The sequence below is a fragment of the Coregonus clupeaformis genome, chromosome 36 (assembly GCF_020615455.1).
Source record: "Coregonus clupeaformis isolate EN_2021a chromosome 36, ASM2061545v1, whole genome shotgun sequence".
Taxonomy (NCBI): Eukaryota; Metazoa; Chordata; class Actinopteri; order Salmoniformes; family Salmonidae; genus Coregonus; species Coregonus clupeaformis.
The window spans coordinates 29,534,933-29,556,376 of NC_059227.1; the positions used below are offsets into that span (position 1 = coordinate 29,534,933).

Consider the following 21,444-nt stretch of genomic DNA (forward strand, 5'->3'; position numbering starts at 1 on the left):
GACAGGAGTGGATTGTGGGAGATCTGTGAACCTCCCTGTGTGATTTGTGCTTGCTTGCCTGCCTGATGGTGGGTTGGTTGGTTGGTTGTGTACGAGTGAAGAGGACCTCCATCATTCACTCTCTGTTATACTGCTCCATGTTTCTTTCATGTGCTGCTCAGCCTCAGCCAGCACTGCAGCTCAGCTCGGCTCGAGCTCGGGCTCCACCGTCATTAGTTTCAGCTCTTGATTAGACACCATTGCCAATCACCGCATTAGAATAATCCAGACACATCAAATAAACACAGCTCCCTCCCTGTTGTAAAAAGCCTGTCTGAATCAGGCGATATTACCTTTTACGAGCTTTGTTGGGTCTTCCCTGCAATCTGATCGCTCCGGCATAAGCAGAGAGACTTCTAGCTCACTTTCTCTTTGTTCCAGATAAACATTGAGGAGCGATCCCCCCCCCCCCCCCGAAGAGAATGAGCTATTCTACCTTTTGAGAATCTCATATTTCAGCTGGGTTTATCTGGCCCAGAGTTGATGTAGACTGATAGCAGGCCAGGCTGAGTTAGTGAGAGAGAGCCCTGAGGGCTTGAGCTCTGAGTGAGATAGCAGGCTTAGGCCTTCCCCTGTTCCCCAGGCCAAAGGCTTTATCAGATCCAATGTTCTGGAGTGCTGAAGAGGAATACCACCACATCACTAGTCTGTGGCACTCCCTCCCCTGACACTATTGAGAAACCAGTGCTTTATGGCAGAGCAGCGCTGTATTCAACTCAACACCAGGGTTTGGCCCGATCTTAATTGCAGGTTGTTGCTTTTTAGAAAATGTAGGTTTGTAATTTGTCGTAAAGCAGTAGTTGAGGGGAGGCCTGGTTTCTGGTGTTTTCAGCCCTGGTTTAAGAGTGGACTCAGCTGCATCCTGAAATACTGCTTAGCCTTCATTGAGACACATTGCTTGATCTTGGTTTGTCATCATGTCATGCCTCAAGTAAAAAACGCCATTCTAAGGGGCCTAAGTGGTTCTTCCGACATTAAATGTGGAATCAATCATAAAACAGACACAATATATTTACTAGACTGTGACCCAAAGCAATTTGCATTGAGACACAAGTGACCATTCATGAGTAAAATGATACGGTGGATCACCATAGTCATTTCACAAAGCCACTTTACTCCTGACACCTGATCACCATGTTGTTCATGACCTGGTTTGATAAATGGGTGTTTACCCAACAATTACCACAACAAGGACGGGCCATATGGGTAGAAGCTGCTCACATTCTCTGGAAAATAGTCTTTCTGATGCAGATTGGAGACGAGTGGCTATTAAACTGACAGAAATGTGTTCCCTGAGGTGTTTCTCCTCCCAGGGCTACCTCAGGAATGGTTTTCAACACTGTACATTCAACACACCTTTCAGCTCATTGAGAGTCCGGGGGTTGATGTGAAAGACTTACATGTAGGCTAAATGAGTGCATATGTGTTGTGTAAAGTTGAGCGTAAGGAGTGCAGTTTTCAAACATTAGGATAGTGCTTTTTGAGGCTGTGTAATTCAGAGAGATGACAGACTATCATGTTAAAGTTTTAATTTGGAGGCACAAACAGAAGAGATGTGGTGAATTTGTTTGTTTTGAATCTACCTGAATCAAAGATGATTTCAAACGCTGTTTAGCAAATTATTCCCATTACTACCATTTTCATTATTGCTGTACGATTATTTCCCTCTCAGAACAAAGTCCAATGATTTTTAATAGGAAAAAAAGTATTGATTTTGTTCATCTTTGGACTTCCTATGTTTGAGCTTTAGTGGGGAAGTGAAATAAATAAATAAAATCATAGTTTTGCGAAATAGAATTGCCAACAGCTTTTGACTGTTGGCAATTCTGTTGCCATTTCTTTCGTTTTTCCTCTGACAGCTTGCTGATCGCTCTCTCATAAAGAAGTAATGCATGAGAGAGAAACAGACACGTTTCTTCACGTTTTTTAGGCCTCATGTTTATTTTGTACCTTGATGAGAAACACTGCCTGGCCTGGAACGGTTAGTCAGGGAGGGGGTAGGGAGGGGGAAGAGGGGTGTTGAGAGGGGAGTGCCGATCACCTAGCTTTGGAGAGGTAGGCTTTCTTTAAGTTTTCCTAAAACAAACTTTGAACAGTCAAACTCCCATTGTTCCCAATGACAAAAACTTGCCTTTGAACACAAACCATTTCAAAGGTCTTTGACTGAAATGTTTGGAAATGTATACCTTTCAACGATTAGCTATTCGTGAATGGGCTCCCGAGTGGCGCAGCGGCACTGCATCTCAGTGCTTGAGACGTCACTACAGACCCCCTGCTTTGATTCCAGGCTGTATCACAACCGGCCGTGATTGGGAGTCCCAGAGGGCAGCGCAAAATTGGCCCAGCGTCGTCCGGGTTTGGCCGGTGTAGGCCGTCATTGTAAATAAGAATTTGTTCTTAACTGACTTGCCTAGTTAAATAAAAAAATTAAATAAAAATGCACATTTCCAAAAAGCTGTTTGTTGTACCACAAATCAAGAAGATGTATACCACTGCAGCACTCCAAAGACCCTCCTGTTTTCTCTGTATTTGTCCTACCTAGATGAAAGCAGATCAATCATTCAGACCAATGCCTTGAAAATATTGTCCACTTCACAGCAAATCATCTTCATTTAAAAAACCCAGCACACATAAAACACTGCCAGATGGCTTCCTAAAATATTTCTTACAAATGTATCTTTGCTTGGAGCTATACACGCGATGTTGGTTCAGAGTTTTCTTGCAATATGGATAATCAGAACTGAGCTTGAATTGGATTCATTGATTTGACAGGCCTGAAAATGGTGAACAGATGTACTGTTTTTGTGACAAATGGTTATTAAATGAGGCCTTGGTGTCTTGCTTAAGGGAATATCAGCAAAACTGATTCAAATCATGCAGAAGAAAGCTTCCAATAGGAATGCAATTTGATATTTTGATTTGACAGGCCTGAAAATGGTGAACAGATGTACTGTTTTTGTGACAAATGGTTATAAAATGAGGCCTTGGTGTCTTGCTTAAGGGGATATCAGCAAAATAGATTCAAATCATGCAGAAGAAAGCTTCCAATAGGAATGATATTTGATGAACAAAAATATAAACGCAACATGCAACAATTTCAAAGATTTTGCTGAGTTACAGTTCATATAAGGAAATCAGTCAATTGAAATGAATTAATTAGGCCCTAATCTATGGATTTCACATGACTGGGCAGGGGCACAGCCATGGGTGGGCCTGGGAGGGCATAGATCCACCCACTTGGGGAGCCAGGCCCACCCACTGGGGAGCCAGGCCCAGCCAATCAGAATGAGTTTTTCCCTACAAAAGGGCTTTATTACAGACAGAAATACTCCTCCTTGACAAAGGATCAAATGCTAACTAACAGGGATGTAAACAAATCTGTGCACAACATTTTAGAGAAATATGCTTTTTTTTGTGCGTATGGAACATTTCTGGGATATTTTATTTCAGCTCATGAAACATGGGACCAGCACTTTACATGTTGCATTTATATTTTTGTTCAGTGTAGTTTGTTCCTTCAAAGGTAAATTACCTGCATTGAACTCTACATGGACATGTTCAAAAAATAATCTTATTTGTTCTCATTTAGTGGATCAAACTGTATTCAATCAATTAAATGTCCTTTGAAATGTTTTTCTTTGTTTGCTCTTTACCCAAAGTTTGCTACTAAGAAACATCCCACTGGGCACAGATGTCAATTCAACGTCTATTCCATGTTGGTTCTATGTAATTTCATTGAAATGACGTGGAAACAATGTTGATTCAACCAGTGTGTGCGCAATGGGATTGGACCACTTAAAGTGGAGTGGGAAACACTTAGCTCGCTGAAAGTCTGACTCTAGGCCCTTCTTCTCTCCATGTCCTATAATGCCCCATCTTCTCTTTCTCCTATCCCCCCTCAGGTTCCTACATGATGGTGGACTCCTCCCAGCACGATGCTGGAGAGAAGGCCCGCATTCAGCTGCCAGTAATGAAGGAAAACGACACCCACTGTATTGACTTCAACTACTTATTGTACACCCAAGATGGCTCCAGCCCGGGGACGCTGAACATCCTGGTGAAGGTCAACAAAGGTCCCCTGGCTAATCCCATCTGGAATGTGACTAGCTTCACCGGGAAGGACTGGCTCCGGGCTGAGCTGGCCGTCAGTACCTTCTGGCCTAACGAGTATCAGGTACATAGACCCTACACCACTGCATTACCTATTAAGTTTCAATGTTTGTTTGCCACGTGCACAGGATACAACAGGTGTAAAACAGTACAGTGAAATTCTTACTTGAGAGCTCTTTCCCAACAATGCAGTTATTAATAATAATAATAATAATAATAATAATAATAATAATAATAATAATAATATAGATAAAATAGAATAAAATGCTATAAGTATCCATCTGGGGCCATTCAAATGTCTGAGTAGGAGTGCTGATCTAGGATAAGTTTTTACTTTTAGATCCTAGATCAGCTCTCCTACTCTGAGACACTTTATACATATAGACCAAGGCCTCTGTAGCAGTGATATTGAGATTAACCTATTGGCTGTATGTCTCTTGTTCACTGGTCTGAGTGAATGTTAATTTATGTCTATGTTAAGGCTTGGGAAAATTGATGATCTTGAATTGTTATTTTCTTTACCACTCACAATTATATTCTCCAATTAGTCAGGATCCGGAAAATAACATAAAGAATATAAATGATGGTAGTTTATTTATTAAAATAATTATTATTGAGAGGGCACGGGCAATGAACTGATTCCATATCAATAGGAATTAATTTCTCAAATGTCATATTGATTGTGATGCGTCTAATCGTCATGAACATAGGCAAATGCATAGTTCTCCAAATGTCAGTGTGGTCATTCAATTGATTTCTTGTTTATTTATTCATTTTTATTGCCTATTCATTTTGCTCCGTTTTGGGCAAATAAACTGCTTAACTAATTGTTGCCTCCCTTAAATTATTACCTATAGTATAATGTCATGCATAATCATGCACCATGAATAGAAAAAGTGGTTAATTACTCCCAGGTAAATACTTTTTTTTTTAGGAGGAGTGTAAATTGGGAGTGATTATGAATCACTTAAGATTAAGATCATTAATCCTTCCTTAAAGTCAGATTTACAACTGATAAGCAAAGCTCTCAAGTAGCCAGCTCTGTAATGAGAATGGATAGTTAAGGAGGAGGTATGGAGAGGGGAAGAAGACCTACAGCACTGTTCTGCCCTTGGGTTCACCTGTCAGGGATGTGGTCCTAAAATAAGGAATGACTGGTACTAATAAGTCCAACAACACACACGCATAGAGGCACGCACACATGCATGCAAACACACACACAGAGTCACACATACATACACACACACACACACACACACAATACACACACAGTAATGAGGACTTGGCTTGTAGCAATGTGGCTGAGTGGAGCTCAAGCTAGGTCACTGATTTATCAGTGTTGACCGGGACTCAGGACTCAGGAGTGGATACTGGGGCACACAGGCAATGTGTGTGGCTGTGTATGCCGGAGGGGCCCGGCAGGATAGCTGCATATCACTCTGTCCCATCTAAAGCCGGTCTGACAACCCTAACATCCCAGCCCTAAGTATGGGTTCTCAGCGAGGTATTCAGGGGTGACAATCCTAACTGCCCAGAGCTATACCTCTGAAAGGCTGTGAAACAGGAACAAGGGTGATAGCCAGGTTCTTTATCCTCAGAGTCCTGTTAATCGCTGCTGCTGCCGCTGCTGCAGCTTATAACATAAGCGGAGGCAGGTTTTATTTCCCTTGCAGTTCCCCTCCAATGTAACCATGCAAGATGCCGTAAATGACTAAAAACTGATTTGAATATTCAGAATGCATGTTGATTGATAAGAGCGGAGACTTTGAAAGCTAAAGACGTTGGACTAGATTTAGTGTGATTATCAAATGGCCATGTACCTGGTGTCCTCTCTCCTTTCGCCTCTTCTCCCTCTCTCCTTCCTTTCGCTCTTCAGATACTTTATTTATCCGCCTTTTGGAATGGGATTTGATTCCGTAAGCTCGCCTCCCTTTCGTTAGCATTTTGCTGTCTCCTCTTCTCTCTGTGTGGTTAATGAAACCCGTGGCCTGTCATGTCACTAATTGGAAGGAATTAATGATTCAGTACTCTGGTCAACACATCATCTAGGAGTGATGGGGAATTTTAAGTGGCTGGTGCGTATTCTTATTATTCCAATCAGATTTGAGGTTTTTTTGGTGTCCTTTGCCCGTGGTGTCAGAGCTAGATTTGTAAAGGCCTGACATGCTGTCATGCTGACATTGGCTAGTGTAATTGGACACTCCTGTGTTTCCACATGCGTCTGTGATGACACTTTGCTGTAATACCAGAATAGTAGTGTAGTCAGAGGTGAGAGATGAAATAGGACCATTCAATTCCATGAGCATGTTATGAAATGTTTAATTTGATAAAGCATCTGAAAAGATAAGGAGGTGTACATACATTGGAGTGAGCTATTGAGGAATAGGAAAAGAGGCTTGGCCACAGGTGTGTGTGTGTGCTTGTGTCTTTGTTTCATTGTAGATGGTTGCCTCTGCTGGTCACAAGTAGTCATTACATTTTTTATATATTCTAAGTTAAGCACATTTTGTAATAAGTGCATTGCACACATCTAGATTTTCAATTTATTCAATCAAGATTATTTTAAAAAAGGGTCCATCCATATATCCCATCATCAACTCATCAATTTAGTATTTTTCAGTGTTGATTCATAACTCTAGCTATTTCACAAAAGCAGCTTACTAAAACAGTATAAACCACATTCGGGTAAAACAAATACTTTTTTATTGTAGGCCAGAGATTTAGTGGGTGACTCATCAACCCATTTTTCCTCCCCTGCTGAAAGACATTTTGCGTCTCCCACTGAGCTGCTGTCTTCCAAAAGGTGTGCTGGGAAAGGATCCCCTCATAGACACCTGACAGCCCCACACCCCCATCCCGGATCCCCTGCAGAGAGCGGAGCAAGCTTAGACATTTCAGCCTGTAAATTAGACTACACACAGGGGATTAGGGATCATTTAGCCTGTAAATTAGACTACACACAGGGGATTAGGGATCATTTAGCCTGTAAATTAGACTACACACAGGGGATTAGGGATCATTTAGCCTGTAAATTAGACTACACACAGGGGATTAGGGATCATTTAGCCTGTAAATTAGACTACACACAGGGGATTAGGGATCATTTAGCCTGTAAATTAGACTACACACAGGGGATTAGGGATCATTTAGGAGAGCAGTGCGTTTATAATTAATAGCCTCTAATATCAGAGGTGAGAAACTAATGAAGCATTAGGGCCAGTGCCAGCGTGTCTCTTTCTGGTTCTCTCATTCTCTCCGTCTCTCTCGCTTTCTCTCTCTCTCTCTTTTTCTTTCCCTCTCTGAGGCTGCTGTTTATTTTATGTTTGTCTGCATTTCTCTGAATCCACATCACCTTGAACTTTGGTGTCTTTGTCACCTTTGATTTGACAGCTGGTCATTTTGTGTGTAAATATTGTCTGTTACTATAGTGAATCATGTGATTTTACCTTTATAATAGGTCTTTATTTCTGGCATGTGCATTTAAATAAATGACTAAATAGGGTTGATTAAACATGTCATAAGGAATGGTTAATGATATGTTAGAAGTGAGATTACATACTTTCTGGGGAGTGTTAAACATAGAATATTGTCAGGTATTATGCCAGAATGTAATGTTAGCAGCTGAGCACACATTAGTGAAATGGTCATGCATGTGTGATATATCAATAGAGTATTTGTGTGTCTCTTCAGACAATGTTGACTAATTTCCATGGATACTGACCTAAATGGCCTTACCTGCTGTCCAGAGCCGTCCGCTCTAGTTGTCTTCAGGGGTGTGTGCTCTTCTTCCTAAAAGTTTTAATTAATGGAGTGGCAAGTGAGGTCTTACAGGAGTGTGAGTCACAAGGAGTGTGAGAGAGGGCAAGCCACTCCTGGTTGTGTACACTTGGTGTGGGTGGGGGTTGGTTTGTGCAAATGTGTGTGTATGTGAGTGGAAAGGAAGGAACATGTTGTTGGGGAGAGTTGAGGTCTGAAGGCTGAGGGCTGGCATCTCTTGTCAAGATCGTTCCACCTCCTCTCGTCAACCCTCCACCCCCCGTTCCCCCTCATTATCTTGGCTTTCTGCCCTCCCAACTCAGACTCATTCCTGACTCTCTGACTGTGTCTGAACCTATAGATGGCCTGCAGAAGGCTGTGTGTGTGTGAATGCAGCCCTCCTGTTGAGTACAAATAACAGGTCTTATCATGACAGTCCATATCTGACCTCTTGGAAGGTGCTGACTGTGCTACATTGAGTTAAATTGCATTCTTGCACCGAGGGCTTTCTCCAGCCGGAGCAGAGCGATGCAATAAATTCATTAGGGTCATTTAATTAGTGTTAATGACACACTCTTAAGATGATTAACATGATTAGAGCCACACTCGCTATGGATTCTAGAGTCTAATTCTTATTGAAGTGAAATGAGCCTGAGCCCTTGAAAAGACTTGAGTTGGCCCTTCCATTGTGGTCAGTGTTGATTCTATATTCGGTAGATATCCTATCCCTGGTTTAGTGGTTTGATTTTGGTCATTTAATTTGTTCTCAGTTAGCTACAATCTGAGTGAACATCTACACACACTACAGGCCTCTCCCCTCCCTCCCTCTCATCACGCTTCAGACTCGATCTCTCCGAGTGCAATCACTCTAATTTGGCCCCAGCGATTGATCTGAATACGGAAACAATCAATGTTAATAAGGTAGAGTATCACTTTTGTACCTCAAAACATTTTTTATGTTTTCTGAAGCCCCTTACTTCATTATTGTCGGGACTCTCTGCCGTATTAAGGTAATGTATGGCTTAATCAGCGCTTATGGAGATTGCTCCTCCGCCGGCATGCAGCGGGTGAAATGATACATTGAAATTGATCACAAAAAGCTAGAGATTACTCTTCAACTATGAGGGATGCGCCTCCTATGAACCGCCCTGTGAGGAATCATGGGAGGGAGTCTGAAGCCAGAATATATTGCTTCTAATGGGCCATCCTGGAGGAGAGAGAGAGTCTGCGCAGCAGTGCACATCCCATCGGAGGCCTTAAAACAGGGTGCTGCATCTTACTTTAAAGGCAGACATTTCAACACATATTTTATTTTCTCCCCCCATAGACATAATGAGTGACATCTCCCGGACTGCTCCTGCGGAGAAAAAAAAGGCTTTTCCCTTGTCACATTTGTATCAATTGTGATATTTCTTCTGACAGTGTTTACTCTGTGAGTGCTGTGGTAATGATCAGCGGAATAAATGCAGATGGGTGATGGGGGAGGGTTGTGTAGCTCCTCCAGCAGAGTGTCTCTCCTCCTCTCCTACTTTCCTCCCTCCCTCCCTCATCTCCTCTCCAGGCCTCTCTCTCTCTGGCAGGTAAGGTGATACATCCCCCCATGTGATGAGTGGGTGACTGGCAGACGGATTGTGTGTGTGTGTGTGTGTGTGTGTGTGTGTGTGTGTGTGTGAGAGAGAGAGAGAGAGAGCTCGCACGCGCGTCTTTGCATCTCCAACAATGTTTGCTGTATATTTCCAAGTCACAGCCGTAGTTTGTTTAAAGACTCTCGAGGGTTGAGTATCATTTTCTGATATTCCTACTTGGGTTGGTTGCATATGTGATAATATTGATAAGCAGAGCTCTTTCTGGAATCAATGGATCAAGTTGAGAGAAAGAATTAAATAAAGAATGCCTTCCTCTCTCTCTTCCTCTCTCTCTCTTCCTTTCTCTCTCCCTCTCTCTCTCTCCCTCTCTCTCTCTTCCTCTCCTCTCTTCCTCTCTCTCTTCCTCTCCTCTCTTCCTCTCTCTCTTCCTCTCTTCCTCTCCTCTCTTTCTCTCTCTTCCTCTCTTCCTCTCTCTTCCTTTCTCTCCCTCTCTCTCTTCCCCTCTCTCTTCCTCTAATCTCTCTCTCCCTCTCTCTTCCTCTCATTTCTCTCTGCCTCTCTCTCTTTATCTCTCTTTTCCTCTCTTCCTCTCCTCTCTCTTCCTCTATCTCTTCCTCTCTCTTCTCTCTCTCTTGCTCTCTCTATTCTCTCTCTCTTTGCAACTCTGCCTAGTAGGTCAGCATCCCGGAGTCGCCTCTTCACTGTTGACGTTGAGACTGGTGTTTTGCAGGTACTATTTAATGAAGCTGCCAGTTGAGGACCTGTGAGGCACCTGTTTCTCAAACTAGACACTCTAATGTATTTGTCCTCTTGCTCAGTTGTGCACCGGGGCCTCCCACTCCTCTTTCTATTCTGGTTAGAGCCAGTTTGCGCTGTTCTGTGAAGGGAGTAGTACACAGCGTTGTACAAGATCTTTAGTTTCTTGGCAATTTCTCGCATGGAATAGCCTTCATTGCTCAGAACAAGAATAGACTGACTGATTTTCAGAAGAAAGTTATTTGTTTCTGGCCATTTTGAGCCTGTAATCGAACCCACAATTGCTGATGCTCCAGATACTCAACTAGTCTCAAGAAGGCCAGTTGTATTGCTTCTTTAATCAGCACAACAGTTTTCAGCTGTGCTAACATAATTGCAAAAGGGTTTTCTAGTGATCAATTAGCCTTTTAAAATGATAAACTTGGATTAGCAAACACAACGTGCCATTGGCACACAGGACTGATGGTTGCTGATAATGGGCCTCTGTAAGCCTATGTAGATATTCCATTAAACATCAGCTGTTTCCAGCTACAATAGCCATTTACAACATTACAAATGTCTACACTGTATTTCTGATCAATTTGATGTTATTTTAATGGACAAAAAAATTGCTTTTCTTTCGAAAACAAGGACATTTCTAAGTGACCCCAAACTTTTGAACGGTATTGTATATTATTCACTTGCAGACCACAGAAGTGTCTAGTATGAATTTTTGATAGAACTGGGTTACAATCACAGTGAACAAATTGATAATATTGAGCAAAAAATCTATTACAGCTTCCCCCCTCTTTCACACACACAAACACACACACACACACACACACACACACACACAATAACCAGCCTGGATGGCAGGAGTTGCTGACATCATGGTTGTATGTGCAGCGCATGCAGGTCCAGCCCAGCTGCAGTCTCAAATCAAATATTATTCGCCACATGCTTCGAAAGCAACAGGTGTGGACTAGCAGTGAAATGCTTAGTTACTGGCCCTTCTCAACAATGCAGAGATTTACATTTACGTCATTTAGTAGACGCTCTTATCCAGAGCGACTTACAAATTGGTGCATTCAACTTATGATAGCCAGTGGGACAACCACTTTTTTTTATGGGGGGGGTGGGGGAGGGGGGTAGAAGGATTACTTTTATACTATTCCAGGTATTCGTTAAAGAGGTAGGGTTTCAAGTGTCTACGGAAGGTGGTCAGTGACTCCGCTGTCCTGGCGTCGTGGGGGAGCTTGTTCCACCATTGGGGTGCCAGAGCAGCGAATAGCTTTGACTGGGCTGAGCGGGAACTGTGCTTCCGTAGAGGTAGGGGGTCTAGCAGGCCAGAGGTGGATGAACATAGTGCCCTCGTTTGGGTGTAGGGTCTGATCAGAGCCTGAAGGTAAGGAGGTGCCATTCCCCTCACAGCTCCGTAGGCAAGCACCATGGTCTTGTAGTAGATGCGAGCCTCAACTGAAGCCAGTGGAGTGTGTGGAGGAGCGGGGTGACATGAGAGAACTTGGGAAGGTTGAATACCAGACGGGCTGCAGCATTCTGGATAAGTTGTAGAGGTTTAATGGCACAGGCAGGGAGCCCAGCCAACAGCGTGTTGCAGTAATCCAGACGGGAGATAACAAGTTCCTGGATTAGGACCTGTGCCGCTTTCTGTGTAAGGTAGGGTCGTACTCTGCAAATGTTGTAGAGCATGAACCTGCAGGATCAGGTCACCGCTTTGATGTTAGCGGAGAACGACAGGGTGTTGTCCAGGGTCACGCCAAGGTTCTTTGCACTCTGGGAGGAGGACACAATGGAGTTGTCAACCGTGATGGCGAGATCATGGAGCGGGCAGTCCTTCCCCGGGAGGAAGAGCAGCTCCGACATCCACACTGATATGTCTGCCAGACATGCAGAGATGCAATTTGCCAACTTGGTATCAGAAGGGGGAAAGGAGAAAATGAATTGTGTGTCGTCTGCGTAGCAATGATAGGAGAGACCATGTGAGGATATGACAGAGCCAAGTGACTTGATGTATAGAGAGAATAGGAAGAGGGCCTAGAACTGAGCCCTGGGGACACCAGTGGTGAGAGCACGTGGTGCAGAGACAGATTCTCGCCACGCCACCTGGTAGGAGCGACCTGTCAGGTAAGACGCAATCCAAGCGTGAGCAGCGCCGGAGATGCCCAACTCGGAGAGGGTGGAGAGGAGGATCTGATGGTTCACAGTATCAAAGGCAGCAGATAGGTCTAGAAGGATAAGAGCAGAGGAGAGAGAGTTAGCTTTCGCAGTGTGGAGAGCCTCTGTGACACAGAGAAGAGCAGTCTCAGTTGAATGACCAGTCTTGAAACCTGACTGGTTTGGATCAAGTAGGTCATTCTGAGAGAGATAGCAGGAGAGTTGGCTAGAGACAGCACGCTCGAGTTTTGGAGAGAATCGAAAGAAGGGATACTGGTCTGTAGTTGTTGACATCGGAGGGATCGAGTGTAGGTTTTTTGAGGAGGGGTGCAACTCTCGCTCTCTTGAAGATGGAAGGGACATTGCCAGCGGTCAAGGATGAGTTGATGAGCGAGGTGAGGTAAGGGAGAAGGTCTCCGGAAATGGTCTGGAGAAGAGAGGAGGGGATAGGGTCAAGTCGCAAGATTTCATCTGGAGAGAGAGGGGAGAAAGAAGTCAAAGCATAGGGTAGGGCAGTGTGAGCAGGACCAGCGGTGTCATTTGACTTAATAAATGAGGATCGGATGTCGTCAACCTTCTTTTCAAAATGGTTGATGAAGTCATCCACAGAGAGGGAGGGAGGGGGAGGAGAAGGAGGATTCAGCAGGGAGGAGAAGGTGGCAAGGAGCTTCCTAGGGTTAGAGGCAGAGGCTTGAAATTTAGAGTGGTAGAAAGTGGTTTTAGCAGCAGAAACAGAGGAAGAGAATGTAGAGAGGAGGGAGTGAAAAGATGACAGGTCCGCAGGGAGTCTAGTTTTCCTCCATTTCCGCTCGGCTGCCCGGAGCCCTGTTCTGTGAGCTCACAATGAGTCGTCAAGCCACGGAGCAGGAGTGGAGGACCGAGCCGGCCGGGAGGATAGGGGACATAGAGAGTCAAAAGATGCAGAAAGGGAGGAGAGGAGGGTTGAGGAGGCAGAATCAGGAGATCGGAGGGAGAAGGATTTAGCAGAGGGAAGAGATGATAGGATGGAAGAGGAGAGAGTAGCGGGAGAGAGAGAGCGAAGGTTGCGACGGCACATTACCATCTGAGTAGGGGCAGAGTGAGTAGTGTTGGAGGAGTGCGAGAGAGAAAAGGATACAAAGTAGTGGTCGGAGACTTGGAGGGGAGTTGCAGTGAGATGAGTAGAAGAACAGCATCTAGTAAAGATGAGGTCAAGCATATTGCCTGCCTTGTGAGTAGGGGGGGACAGTGAGAGGGTGAGGTCAAAAGAGGAAAGGAGTGGAAAGAAGGAGGCAGAGAGAAATGAGTCAAATGCAGACATAGGGAGGTTAGTCACCCAGAACTGTGAGGGGTGAGCCATCCTCAGGAAAGGAACTTATGAAGGCGTCAACCTCATTGATGAACTCTCCAAGGGAACCTGGAGGGCGATAAATGATAAGGATGTGAAGCCTGAATGGGCTAGTGACTGTGACAGCATGGAATTCAAATGTGACAGCATGGAATTCAAATGAGGAGATAGACAGATGGGTATGCGAGAACACATGATCAGACGAGGAAAGAGCAGTAGGAGTAGCAATGTTTTCTGTGGAAATCCTTGTTTCCGTCAGCGCCAAGAAGTCGAGGGACTGGAGGGTAGCATAGGCTGAGATTAACTCTGCCTTGTTGGCCGCAGAACGGCAGTTCCAGAGGCTGCTGGAGACCTGGAACTCCACGTGGGTCGTGCGCGCAGGGACCACCAGATTAGAGTGGCAGCAGCCACGCGGTGTGAAGCGTTTGTATGGCCTGTGCAGAGAGGAGAGAACAGGGATAGACAGACACATAGTTGACAGGCTACAGAAAAGGCTACATTAATGCAAAGGAGATCGGAATGAAATTAACTAAACATCTGGAAAAGCGAGAGAGCGGGGCCTCCCTCACTTACATTTCACTGAAACACTCAAATATAATTCTCCCAACTTCCACTTTAGAAATTATCATTGTTGTAAACTACAGCGGTTCAATGTTTTCTAGTTATAGACTCTAACTTAGTTTATTCAGCTGAAAACCGCCCAGGGCACCGTATCCTATGACGCCATAGCTAACTAGCATGCTAGCTTCCAATAACATGGTTTAGCACCAATACTCGGTTACAACAAACTACCAATAGTGTGTTAATAATATTATAATAATAAGCCATTTAGCAGACATTTTTATCCAAAGCGACTTACAGTCATGTGTGCATACATTTTTACGTACGGGGGGTCCCGGGGATCGAACCCACTACCTTGGCGTTACAAGCGCAGTGGTCTAAGGCACTGCATCGCAGTGCTAGCTGTGCCACTAGAGATCCTGGTTCGAATCCAGGCTCTGTCGTAGCCGGCCGTGACCGGGAGACCCATGGGGCGGCGCACAATTGGCCCAGCGTCGTCCAGGGTAGGGGAGGGAATGGCCGGCAGGGATGTTGGTAGAGCATGGTGTTTGCAACGCCAGGGTTGTGGGTTCGATTCCCGCGGGGGGCCAGTATGAAAAATAAATACAAATATGTATGTACTCACTAACTGTAAGTCGCTCTGGATAAGAGTGTCTGCTAAATGACAAAAAAGAAGAATTTTTTTTTTTACATTAAAAACACAAATAAAAAAATAAGCGCCATGCTCTACCAATTGAGCTACAGAGGACCTGGATTTTGGGGTTAGTTTTGGGGTTAGTTTTGTTAACACGCTAAACAGATCATTCGTCTCCGTGTCTAACGTTGTGTAAAGTTTTGGGGTTAGTTTTGACAGTTTGAGTGAGTACGTCGTCAACTTATTCAGCCAGTTAGTTAGCTAGCTAGAATAGTTAGCATATTAGCTAGCCATTGCTCTCTGTCAACGAACCAACCCCTCCTCCCACGGTATGAAACACACAGAGAGAGCCAAGCTAACGTTAACTAGTCACCCATGTCTTGAATTCCTTTTGAACGACTCTGGTTACCAGTATGTAAAAATAAATGTAGGTTATAACTTACCTTTAGTAGCTACTGTTAGCTAGTTAAGTATAAAGCTAGCTACTAAATCGATTTAGCCAGTTCGCGTCTGTCCCAATGGAGAGAAAGCGTCTCTTTAGTTAGCTATCAAGGTAGCAACAAGCTAGCTACATTTCGAGTACAGTAGCTACTAACTACCTAATGTTAATGCTTCAGATAATTAGATTAGAAAAACAGCTGAATGGTAGGTAGCTAGCTGGCATAATTACAGGTACTCTTAAGCATGAAATAACATTGGAAACAACTATCCACAGTTGCTAATAGTTACCAGTAGCTACCCGCTAGCTAGCTTTATTGGTCCAGGTAGTGGGTTAGCTAGCCTCGTGCTTCACCGGGCTCAGCCGAATACAATACTTACCTACAATAATTACCTACAATAACTACCTAGATAAACTACCTACAATACCTAACTACAATACCTACCTACAATCTAAATACATGGTTTAAGCTTTACTCGACACCATATAAAGAGATAAATAAAATAGAGAAATAATAGAAAACCACTACACGTAATAATAAAAAATAATAATAGATACACAATGAGTAACGATAACTTTGCTATATATAAGGTATACCAGTACAGTCAATGTGCAGGAATACGAGGTAATTGAGGTAGATGCAGTGCCTTCAGAAAGTATTTACACCCCTTGACTTTTTTCACATTCTCTTGTGTTATTGCCTGAATTTAACATTGATTAAATTTATATTTTTTTGTTACTGCCTTACACACATTGCCCCATGATGTCAAAGTGGAATGATGTTTTTATAATTCTTTACTAATTAATTAAAAATGAAAAGCTGAAATGTCTTGAGTCAATACGTATTCAACCCCTTTGTTATGGCAAGCCTAAATAACTTCAAGAGTACATATTTGCTTAACAAGTCACATAATAAGTTGCATTGTTTTAACATGATTTTTGAATGACTACCTTATCTCTGCACCCCACACATACAATTATCTGTAAGGTCCCTCAGTCGAGGAGTGAATTTCAAACACAGATTCAACCACAAAGACCAGGGAGGTTTTCCAATGCCTTGCATAGAAGGGTTAAAAAAAAAGCAGACATTGAATATCCTTTTGAGCATGGTGCAGTTATTAATTACACTTTGGATGGTGTATCAATACACCCAGTCACGACAAAGATACAGGCGTCCTTCCTAACTCAGTTGACGGAGAGGAAAGAAACCACTCAGGGATTTCACCATGAGGCCAATAGTGACATTAAAACAGTTACAGAGTTTAATGGCTGTGACAGGAGAAATCTGAGGATGGATCAACAACATTTTAGTTACTCCACAATACTAACCTAATTCACAGAGTGAAAAGAAGGAAACCTGTACAGAATAGAAATACAGTGGGGGAAAAAAGTATTTAGTCAGCCACCAATTGTGCAAGTTCTCCCACTTAAAAAGATGAGAGAGGCCTGTAATTTTCATCATAGGCACACGTCAACTATGACAGACAAAATGAGATTTTTTTTCTCCAAAAAATCACACTGTAGGATTTTTTATGAATTTATTTGCAAATTATGGTGGAAAATAAGTATTTGGTCAATAACAAAAGTTTCTCAATACTTTGTTATATACCCTTTGTTGGCAATGACACAGGTCAAATGTTTTCTGTAAGTCTTCACAAGGTTTTCACACACTGTTGCTGGTATTTTGGCCCATTCCTCCATGCAGATCTCCTCTAGAGCAGTGATGTTTTGGGGCTGTCGCTGGGCAACACAGACTTTCAACTCCCTCCAAAGATTTTCTATGGGGTTGAGATCTGGAGACTGGCTAGGCCACTCCAGGACCTTGAAATGCTTCTTACGAAGCCACTCCTTCGTTGCCCGCCGGTGTGTTTGGGATCATTGTCATGCTGAAAGACCCAGACACGTTTCATCTTCAATGCCCTTGCTGATGGAAGGAGGTTTTCACTCAAAATCTCACCATACATGGCCCCATTCATTCTTTCCTTTACACGGATCAGTCGTCCTGGTCCCTTTGCAGAAAAACAGCCCCAAAGCATGATGTTTCCACCCCCATGCTTCACAGTAGATATGGTGTTCTTTGGATGCAACTCAGCCCTCTTTGTCCTCCAAACACGACGAGTTGAGTTTTTACCAAAAAGTTATATTTTGGTTTCATCTGACCATATGACATTCTCCCAATCCTCTTCTGGATCATCCAAATGCACTCTAGCAAACTTCAGACGGGCCTGGACATGTACTGGCTTAAGCAGGGGGACACGTCTGGCACTGCAGGATTTGAGTCCCTGGCGCGGTAGTGTGTTACTGATGGTAGGCTTTGTTACTTTGGTCCCAGCTCTCTGCAGGTCATTCACTAGGTCCCCCTGTGTGGTTCTGGGATTTTTGCTCACCGTTCTTGTGATCATTTTGACCCCACGGGGTGAGATCTTGCGCGGAGCCCCAGATCGAGGGAGATTATCAGTGGTCTTGTATGTCTTCCATTTCCTAATAATTGCTCCCACAGTTGATTTATTCAAACCAAGCTGCTTACCTATTGCAGATTCAGTCTTCCCAGCCTGGTGCAGGTCTACAATTTTGTTTCTGGTGTCCTTTGACAGCTCTTTGGTCTTGGCCATAGTGGAGTTTGGAGTGTGACTGTTTGAGGTTGTGGACAGGTGTATTTTATACTGATAACAAGTTCAAACAGGTGCCATTAATACAGGTAATGAGTGGAGGACAGAGGAGCCTCTTAAAGAAGAAGTTACAGGTCTGTGAGAGCCAGAAATCTTGCTTATTTGTAGGTGACCAAATACTTATTTTCCACCATAATTTGCAAATAAATTCATAAAAAATCCTACAATGTGATTTTCTGGATTTTTTTCTCTCAATTTGTCTGTCATAGTTGACGTGTACCTATGATGAAAATTACAGGCCTCTCTCATCTTTTTAAGTGGGAGAACTTGCACAATTGTGTTCCCTCAGGCCACTACTCTACTATCACATATCTACAATACAAAATCCAAATTTACGTGTGTGTGGACTGCATGTCTTATTATGTGTACATGTGTCTGTGCCTGTGTGTGTGTCTCTTCACAGTCCCCGCTGTTCCATAAGGTGTATTTTTATCTGTTTTTTAAAATCTGATTCTACATGTTGATAGTGTAGTTAAAAAGGCAGAGCTTTATTATGGACAAACTTCTCCCCTTCTTAGCTACTGTTCTGTCAACATGTTTTGACCATGACAGTTTGCAATCCAAGGTTACTCCAAGCAGTTTAGGCACCTCAACTTGCTCAATTTCCACATTATTTATTACAAGATTTAGTTGAGGTTTAGGGTTTAGTGAATGATTTGTCCCAAATACAATGCTTTTAGTTTTAGAAATATTTAGGACTAACTTATTCCTTGCCACCCATTCTGAAACTAACTGCAGCTCTTTGTTAAGTGTTGCAGTCATTTCATTCGCTATAGTAGCTGACGTGTATATTGTTGAGTCATCCGCATATATAGACACACTGGCTTTACTCAAAGCGTTTTTCCATCAGCAGACTATGATCGATAAAAGCCGCACTGAAGTCTAACAAAACAGCTCCCACAATTTCTCTCAGCCAATCATCAGTCATTTGTGTCAGTGTTGTGCTTGTTGAATATCCTTCCCTATAAGCGTGCTGAAAGTCTGTTGTCAGTTTGTTTACAGTAAAATAGCATTGTATCTGGTCGAACACTGTTTTTTCCAAAAGTTTACTAAGGGTTGGTAACAGGCTGATTGGTCGGCTATTTGAACCAGTAAAGGGGGCTTTACTATTCTTGGGTAGCGGAATTACTTTTGCTTCCCTCCTGTCCTGAGGGCACACACTTTATAGTAGGCTTAGATTGAAGATATGGCAAATAGGAGTGGCAATATCATCCGCTATTATCCTCAGTAATTTTCCATCCAAGTTGTCAGACCCCGGTGGCTTGTCATTGTTGATAGACAAAAAAATATTAACGCTTGTGTTTTATAATTTGATCAGTTACAGTATACTTGGATGTGTAGGATCTTTTTTTTTTTAAAACCTTTTTTCTCCCCGATTTCGTGATATCCTATTGGTAGTTACAGTCTTGTCCAATCTCTGTAACTCCCATACGGACTTGGGAGAGGCGAAGGTCGAGCGCCATGCATCCTCCGAAACACAACCCTGCCAAGCCGCACTGCTTCTTGACACACTGCTCGCTTAACCCGGAAGCCAGCCGCACCAATGTGTTGGAGGAAACACCGTAAAACTGACGACCGTGTCATCGTGCATGCGCCCGGCCCGCCACTGGAGTCGCTAGAGCGCGATGGGACAAGGACATCCCGGCTGGCCAAACCCTCCCATAACCCGGACTACGCTTGACCAATTGTACATCCCCTCATGGGTCTCCCGGTCGCGACCGGGATCAAACCGGGATCTGTAGTGACGCCTGAAACACTGCAGGGCCTTAGACCGCTGCGCCACTCAGGAGGCAACGTTTGCTAATCTTGCCAATGAAAAAATCATTAAAGTAATTGGCAGTATCAGTGAGTTTTGTGATGAATGAGTCATCTGATTCAATGAATGAGCAGAGTTTTGCCTTTTTGCCCAACATTTTGTTTAAGGTGCTCCCAAGCTTTTTATTATCATTCTTTATATCATTTATCTTTGTTTCATAGTATAGTTGCTTCTTCTTTTTATTCTGTTTAGTCACATGATTTCTCAATTTGCAGTATGTTTGCCAATCGGTTGTGCAGCCAGACTTATTTCCCATTCATTTTGCCTCATGCCTCTCAACCATACAATTTTTCAATTCCTCATCAATCCACTTGGATTTAACAGTTTATACAGTCATTTTCCACTCACAAATGTGTCAAGTGCAGCGTCTGGTTGCTCCTCATTACACACCACAGACCAACAAATATTATTTACATCAATAACATAGGAATCACTACAAAAGTTATTGTATGACCTCTTATACACTATATTAGGCCCAGCCTTTGGAACTTTGGTTTTCCTAGATATTGTCATCACAACATCCGATGGATTTGGATACTGCTTTAAAGCAAATGTCTGCAGCATTAGTAAAGATGTGATCAATACATGTTGATGATTTCATTCCTGTGCTGTTTGTAACTACCCTAGTAGGTTGACTGATAACCTGAACCAGGTTCCAGGCACTGGTTACAGTTGGAAGCTTTTTCTAGAGTGGGCAGCTTGATGAAAGCCAGTCAATATTTAAATCACCCTGAAAATATACCTCTCTGTTGATATCTTGTAATCCAGATACTGACTGTTAGCACTTGGTGGTCTACAGTAGCTTCACACAACAATGAGCTTTAGGTGAGGCAGATGACGATATGAAATGATAGCAAGTCAAATGTCATCAGCACAACTCAGATAAACAAACTGCAATCTATATAGCTAGCTCCTCCTTGCTACTTCCAATCTATAGTGTCTTCGGAAAGTATTCAGACCCCTTGACCTTTTTCACATTTTGTTAGGTTACAGCCTTATTCTAAAATGTATTAAATTGTTTTTTCCCCCCTCATCAATCTACACACAATACCCCATAATGAAAAAGCAAAAATAGGTTTTTATAAATGTTTGTTAATTTATAAAAAATAAATAACTGAAATATAACATTTACATAAGTATTCAGACCCTTTACTCAGTACTTTGTTGAAGCACCTTTGGCAGCGATTACAGCCTCGAGTCTTCTTGGGTATGACGCTACAAGCTTGGCACACCTGTATTTGGGGCATTTCTCCCATTCTTCTATGCAGATCCTCTCGAGCTCTGTCAGGTTGGATGGGGAGCGTTGCTGCACAGCTATTTTCAGGTCTCTCCAGAGATGTTCGATCGGGTTCCAGTCTGGACTCTGGATGGGCCACTCAAGGACATTCAGAGACTTGTCCCAAAGCCACTCCTGCATTGTCTTGGCTGTGTGCTTAGGGTCGTTGTCCTGTTGGAAGGTGAACCTTCGCCCCAGTCTGAGGTCCTGAGCACTCTGGAGCAGGTTTTCATTAAGGATCTCTCTGTACTTTGCTCCGTTCATCTTTGCCTCGTTCCTGACTAGTCTCCTAGTCCCTGCCGCTGAAAAACATCCCAACGG

The 21,444-nt window shown here is 43.2% G+C and overlaps 1 protein-coding gene across 18 annotated transcripts in view; it reads left to right on the forward strand.

Annotated features, from left to right (window-relative positions):
* LOC121552070 (receptor-type tyrosine-protein phosphatase kappa) overlaps nt 1-21,444 on the forward strand; it is a 188,570-nt gene that overhangs the window by 48,412 nt on the left and 118,714 nt on the right. For all 18 annotated transcript variants that reach the window (XM_041864742.2, XM_041864741.2, XM_041864747.2 and 15 more), the window contains one exon: nt 3,942-4,213. In XM_041864742.2, the coding sequence (XP_041720676.1) occupies nt 3,942-4,213 (272 nt within the window). The remainder of the gene's footprint in view (nt 1-3,941; nt 4,214-21,444) is intronic.